Source organism: Gambusia affinis, linkage group LG01, assembly GCF_019740435.1.
Source record: "Gambusia affinis linkage group LG01, SWU_Gaff_1.0, whole genome shotgun sequence".
NCBI lineage: Eukaryota > Metazoa > Chordata > Actinopteri > Cyprinodontiformes > Poeciliidae > Gambusia > Gambusia affinis.
In genome coordinates, this window is record NC_057868.1 from 25,112,632 (window position 1) to 25,119,677 (window position 7,046).

General features: G+C 38.5%; 1 protein-coding gene across 5 annotated transcripts in view; it reads left to right on the top strand.

Annotated features, from left to right (window-relative positions):
• Positions 1 to 5,792, top strand: part of LOC122833728 (neurogenic differentiation factor 4-like) — a 148,337-nt gene extending 142,545 nt beyond the window's left edge. For all 5 annotated transcript variants that reach the window (XR_006371046.1, XR_006371047.1, XR_006371044.1 and 2 more), the window contains one exon: positions 2,091 to 5,792. Coding sequence is in view for 1 of the 5 variants with exons in the window: in XM_044121557.1 (XP_043977492.1) it covers positions 2,091 to 2,491 (401 nt within the window). In the remaining 4 variants the exon portion in view is untranslated. The remainder of the gene's footprint in view (positions 1 to 2,090) is intronic.
• Positions 5,793 to 7,046: the final 1,254 nt, after the last annotated feature.

Genomic DNA, 7,046 nt, shown 5'->3' on the forward strand with positions numbered 1-7,046 from the left:
GTCAAACACACACACACACGCACACCCACACACCCACACACGCCTGCGCACACAACGATTTACTCACTTGCACACATACACATTCGTGTTGCAGTTCTTAGATGATGAGACAAAAGAGAGAAGGAACCAGTATACCAGTGAGGTGACCTTCCTAAAAGAAATGTTACAATTAAGATTTCCCCAATTCAAAAAGAAAAAAAAAAAAAACATGTATAACTGAATAACATTACAATCAGGTTTGTGCAGCTAATATTCAGTTTCCTGCTAATCAAAGAACATTTATTGGACAGTGCAGGACAGAATGAAATGAAGGATGGTGGTTCAGTGGAATCTTTACTCTTACTGGTCTAATGAGAAATAATTAGATCAATAGAGTGAAACAATATGAGCTACTTACGGTATTAATATTTTACATGAAATAAACACAATTAAAAAACAATTTTTCTTCTCAGGAGGATATCCATGAAATAATATCTGCCACTGTGACATAGTTTGATTCCCACTTTTTCAAGATATCAGTGTGACAACTTGTTCTACAATGTCACCTGAACAGCCTCCATCCAAACTTACCATGGTAACCAGCTGTTGTATTGACCAGTTGGTGGTGATGCCATCTCTGCCACTGCACATTTGAACTCAGATAATCACCACAGCATCAAGCTAAATATAGTTGGCAGACCATTGCTCTGTCATCTGTGGATATAGTGCAGTTTAGACACTTTGCTATAGAGACAGTCTAATATAAAACCCCAGCAGTATTTTACTTGCAGGTGTAAATGCTGCATGTTTGTTTGCAGCTGCATATATCCCATGCTGGTATCTACAGGACTGACTTCTGCCTGCTTCTTGCTGGTCAGCTTAAGCCACAGTCTCTCCTGTATTCTGTGCAGCCTAACAGGATTGCCAAAGCTGTTGGCTGTGCTTCTTCTATAACAGTCATCTATAATCGTCCATGCACAATAAAAGTTTATCTTATCTTTAGATTCAATGAATTCCACCCCACATCCCCCAACAGCCCCTCTCCTATTCTCCATACAAACAAACAAACAAACAAACAAAAACAAAACAAAAAAACCTGTCTGCTGATGCAGTGTAGTGTAAAGCGTGGAGCAAAGATTTTACTTCCTTCAGCAGCAGCAAGAGAGACCAGTGTGAACCATACAGATAATCAGGCTTGTGACAAAATGTTATCAAAGATAGAAACACGCCATTATATAACATGTCACTTTTCCAGATTGTAACATTTGTCTTCTCCTGCTGTGGACCTTATTCTGGAATCACTGAAAGACAGGAGATGTTTTTTTTGCTTTTTAGGGCTTCAGTGGGATTGTAATTACACCTAAATCTTAAATCTCACCTGCAGCTGCCAGACCTGAAGGAAGAATGATCTTGCTTTCATTCAATTTACAGTACCATAAAACCTTATAGATTTCTTTTTTCTTTTTTTTTTTTTTTTACATTTAGAAGTTTCAGATCAAACTAATTTTAATATCAGTACGAGCAACATGGAGTTGCTAAATGATTCACAAAGGGAACAAAGTATCAACTCAATTAGACATACATCAATACTTTGACTAGACCTCTAAAAAACCTTTATTTTGTTTATGCGTAGACATTCAGAGGTGGAATTGCTGCCCAACTCAAGTGCACTGAAGCTTAATAAGATCATAAACTAAAGGTTCAGCTGGAGTCTCCTCCAAGGGGAGCTTTGTGGAAAGCTTGTGGGCGCGAGTGTTTTCTCAAGCATGCATGAAGGAATCAAAGCAACACACCAGATATGATTCTAACATAATACAAAGCATAAAAAAGTCCATTTTAAATAATATGAAAATAATACATAATACATAACATGATTTTAATAAATAAAATCATGATTTAAAAGTTGCTTAATGTATTTACTCTTTGTCTGTTCATAAAATGTGTTTGATGATCTGAAATATTCAGGAGTAACAAAAAGCAACAACAGAAGAAATACCTTGTTCTGGAAGTATTCATGAAAGGCTGTCTGAGGAAAAGAAAACTACCTTTAACTTACTGAATGCATAAAATTATATTTAATCTATTATATTTAATCAGCTATCCATCCTCAGGACTTCCCAGCCCACCCTATGGATCTCTAGAAGCATCTCACCTCCTTCACATGAAAGGATTCAAAGCACCTGCGTTTGACAACCCCTCCCCTAACGAGTGCAGCAGCAGCACGCCTCCATACGACGGACCCCTCACTCCCCCCCTCAGCATCAGCAGTAACTTTGCCCTGAAGCAGGAGCCTTCTCCACATGAATCAGAGAGGAACTACACACCCCACCCTGGTCAACATGCCCACTACCTCTCAGCCCACCACTTCCCCACTTCCACAGCTGGCAGCCTACCAGGCAGGGCTCAGTCTCACCCGATCTTTCAAGCTTCTCGTTACGAGTTACCCCTGGATGTGGCCTTTGAGTCTTTCACTCCTTCTCACCTGGTCACTGCTCAGATGGGCACCATCTAAGACTGAATGAAACCAGTAAGTGACTGGTCAGAAACTGTCCTCAGAAGTGAATCTGCCACTGAACAAGTTTTTGGACTGGCTGTGCAAAAACAAAAAAAGGTTTATGCTGAACCCACTGGGTTCAGAGAGACTTTTCACCTCAACTGAGTCTACCTGATGCAAACATGCGACCATGTTTATCCTTTTATTTATTGCTTTCCTGTTTGATCTTGCATTGGTGTTTGAACTCTTAATTATTTCCGAACATTTGCCCTGCAGTTATGAAAGAGTCAAACTAACCATAACCAACATATCTTTGCTCATGCAGAAGTAAAATACAACTATCTGATGTTTGAACTCAAGAGCTCTGAGAATAAATTGATCCAAAAGTCATCCTGCTCAAATATGTGCACAAAGGTCTTGATTTTTAAGAAAGCAACTATTTATATATGTATTTAATATTTATTCTGATAATGTCTTGTCTTCTTTTTTTACATTCTTCTCTGCACAGTTTATGTATTTCCGTCTCCTTGGTTTGTTGCCATCCATTGGTAGCTGTACTTAGCTATTTATTTTGAGGTTTTTCAGGTGACTTGTTCATATTTGTGTTGCCATTTTTGTCACATGTACTGTTAATATTTTGCTGTTTCAAGACTTACTGAAATAAATATTCTTATATTATATGCTATTTCCATAGTAACACTGTGTGACAAGCATTTTTTTTATATTTTAGAATACCATATTTTTCTTTATATTTTTGGCAAAGGCATCACTTCATGTTACTGTGGAGTTTCTCTCGTAACAGACAGATTTATTCTTTTCACATTGAATTTGTCAAAGAAGTAAGAAATTAGTTTTCTTTCATACCTTGCTATTAGTAGGTGTGTAAAAAATACATTTGTGACCCCTTGTGGTTTTTATTGCACCAATAAAAGGTCATAAGCCAGTGATTCATAGTGCCGGTCCCAAGTCTTCTGATAAACGGAGACAGGTTAAGTCAGAAAGGGCATCCAATGTAAAACTGAAGCCAAATCAAATATGACAACATGAACTCCATACCAAATCGGTCAATCCCCAGGTTAATAAAGAACATCTCTTGTCCTGTCCTATGGAAGTTGGACTAATGTTTCTTGAGATAAAGTCAAAGAAACCAGACTGAGATTGTTTCAATATTTTCAGAGGTGAAGCAATGTTTATTGGCAGTAGGATGAGAATAAGACCAAAAAGACAATTTATGTAGAAGAGTTTTGTTTGAAATACACAAAATTACAGAAACAGTGGGGAAAGAGGAAATGAAGCTGGTTGGTGTGAAGGTAGAGGATGCACAGGATGAAACTAAATTGAGACAATTTGGTGAGGTGACCCCTGAACATAAAAGCCAATAAAAGAGATGCAAAATGACATTTCTTGTTAAAGTATTCTACACCATGTGACTTTATCGAGTTTTCCACTTTACAACCACAATCTTCAATTTAGTTGATAAGAATTTTAATTGATAGACCAATTAAGATAATAAATAAACAAAACAGAAAATTATATATGGTTTTAATTGGTTTTATAAATAAAAATCTGACAGGGGCATTTGTTTCCACTCTCCCTGAAGCAAAGGTTTTGGATGACATATTTTGCTGCACCAACAGTTTAATGACTTTTGTGTTATATTTCTAAAAAATTTAACCATCAAGAAACAAAGCCTTTTGCTATTCCTTTTTTTGTTGCAAAACATTGTTGAACATCAATGATCAAGTCTTGCCATGGATATTTAAAGAGGCTTTGACTTTTATGACCATAGTAAATCTTTTAATATTAACAATTCCAGAATCTGTCCATCTTCCAATCAACTCTGAGCAGCTTCTAGTCTATGATAAAGCATCCACACCATATTTGGTTACCTTGCACTATTATATGGGATAGTATATCAGGAAGATGCACTATTTAATTGGTTTTTATAAATAAAACCAATCTTTATGATAAATCTTGTTTGCATCTAAGAGAAAATGCAAAAGTTTTATCTAGTTTGACCAGAACACTTTCTTTCACATGTTTGCTTTGACCTACAGCTTGCTGGTTTTAAATCACAAATTTTGACAACTCTATAATATTTCAATTGTAGCTTACCAGGCCTGACAAGGTAGACAACCATGCGTTTGCAGGAGGGCCATACTTTGTATTTTGTGAAATGTTAAAAGGCTGGAATATTGTTTGTATAACACAACTCTGCTTTGAACCTCTCCACAACTATTTTCCTGCCATGTTGTTGCACTGGGTTTTGTTTAGGCCTACTAGAGTAAAGTAAGATAAATTTATATGCAATTTTTGATAACAAGGTAGCCTTTTGTCTTCCGCATGCAAGTTTTTTGATGATTCAAGCAGCATTCAATCTTCAGAAAACACATTAAACTTTATGCTTGCATCTTCAAAACTGCAGAAAAGTTGAAGTTAAAAATGCTTTTGAATGGGAAATACATTTACTGATTTATCTGCTTTTGGATTTAGTTTTTAACAAGATGTGCAGATTTCTTACTAGCAGAGGAGAAGTTGCTGACTTGTGCCAGCAAACCATCTGTTCTGTAATCAGAACAAGGACAAGTAGTACAAAAATGGAATCTGATTCTATTTGATTTGAATCATTTTAGCATTTGCTAAAGCAATGATAAAAGGGAACTGTTGCAGAATGTGAGCATCTGTGTGCCAGTCTGTGTATGATGTCACTCAGTGACTTGGCTCCAGGCTTTCTCTCAGGTCAGATGGGAGGCTGTTGTTGTGGGCCATGGGAAAAACAGCTCTGGGGAACAGGTGAACATGTCACAAGGGGTTTTTCTGAGCTCCTCTCATTCACTTTTCTCTCACATGTGCCCCATTTTCCCATCAGGCTCATGCCAAAACACCGAGAGATCATGGAAAAAAAATAAAATAAAAATAATTGGTACATGTTTGCCAGAGTGTGGGAAAACGAGAAGGCACGGAAAATGATTATGATTTAAATTGACAGTAAAACATTGTATCCTATTCTTTTATCAAAATGGAAGAGTACAGTTTTATGAAGTCTATTTAGAGATGAAAATCAGAATAGGCTATTAATAACATAATAATGGCCAAAGTAGTTTTGACTTCAATCATCACCCTAAACACTACAATGAGACTTCAAATAAACAAAAAACAGGAAGCCAAAGTGGAAAAAAATGACTAGGAAGAGTAGGAGCTGGTTTGTGAGCGCAAGTTTCTTCCTTCTGGCCGGTGGGCAATTGTGTGAATGGGAAGTTGTTGTCCGAAAGGACTTTCCACCTCTTCATCTACCTCTCCAAAATGTTTGTCTTTTCCAGTTCTGACAAAAATGCCAAGAGGCTTTCAAAGAAAAGGGAATTATTGTTTTAGTGGGCGCCACTGGTCTATTGTCGACGCAGCCTGTTCTTTCTCTTGACCTGTGACCTGTATTGTTGTTAGGATTCTTGTTCGGGGAGAGCAGACAGCTGGGGGAGCGGCAGGGGGGCTGATGGACAGCTGGGACAATTTTGAAGAGAGGAAGAGAGAAGAGAAGCGAGAGCATGAGGGGAGAGAGAGAGGGAAAATGAAGAGCTTGTTGTGGACAAATAGAAAGGCCAGATGAGGTGACGGAGGTCCCCGCTCCTCATTCACAAGTTTGTCCTCTTTGCTCTTGTGGGTCAGCGTTGGCACAGGAGTGACACATAGCTATACAGGCAGACACTCAGCCTGTGAGAAAGTAGTGGCAGAGTTTGCTGGCGCACTCTCTCTTTGTTGCTTTGCTTTTTGTTGTAACAAAAGTGGTAGGAGGGGGGCAGGGAATGTCAATTATCCTACACTGTAAAATGTAAAAGTAAAGTGTACTCAAAAAGAAAAGTGACCTGAACTCATTCCAGCTTATTCTGTTGACTATACTAACTTAAACTTAGCAAAGACAACTTTCTACTGAGGCAAGTAATCAAACTCATCAGCAGCAAGTAAACCGAACTTGGAGTTATGAGTGAGCAAAACGCATCTGCATAACCAGCAGAAAACTCGGCATCATTCGGCAGCTCTCGTTGAACGCACATGCGCATTGGACACTGACGAGTGACGACGTGTTTGAAAGAAGCTCCAAACTGTCAACAATACGGCGGTTGCTGCAGCTAAGTTTGTCACGGTAAGTCCCACTGTTTTTTAGCAAACTTATATTCGTTATCTCGGCCGTATAATTCATCCGTAAGTCCAGGTTTTGAGGTTAACTTTATGTGTAATGATTTAGCGATGCCTGGGACTAACGTTAGTCGAAAATATCATGTTTATTTAGTGGCAACAAGATGGAGCGGCAGTGCAAAAAAGCTGTCCGGGGCGCAAAACAAAAAAAGGAAAAGGGATAAGGATAAAGATGTTGGCGGGTTAAAAAAGCCGCTGTACTGTTATAGAAGGTTTATGATGAGTAGACTGCCATAGGTGGGACAGCTGTAAACTGTAGGAGAAGCAGCCGTGATGAAGAAGTGTAGGGTCACCAGATTTGGGTTTCTGAAAAGGAGGACACTTCTTTTTTTGTTGGCGGGGGTAGAATCGGCGGACACACAGGCGGGGGGTTAGAACCCAC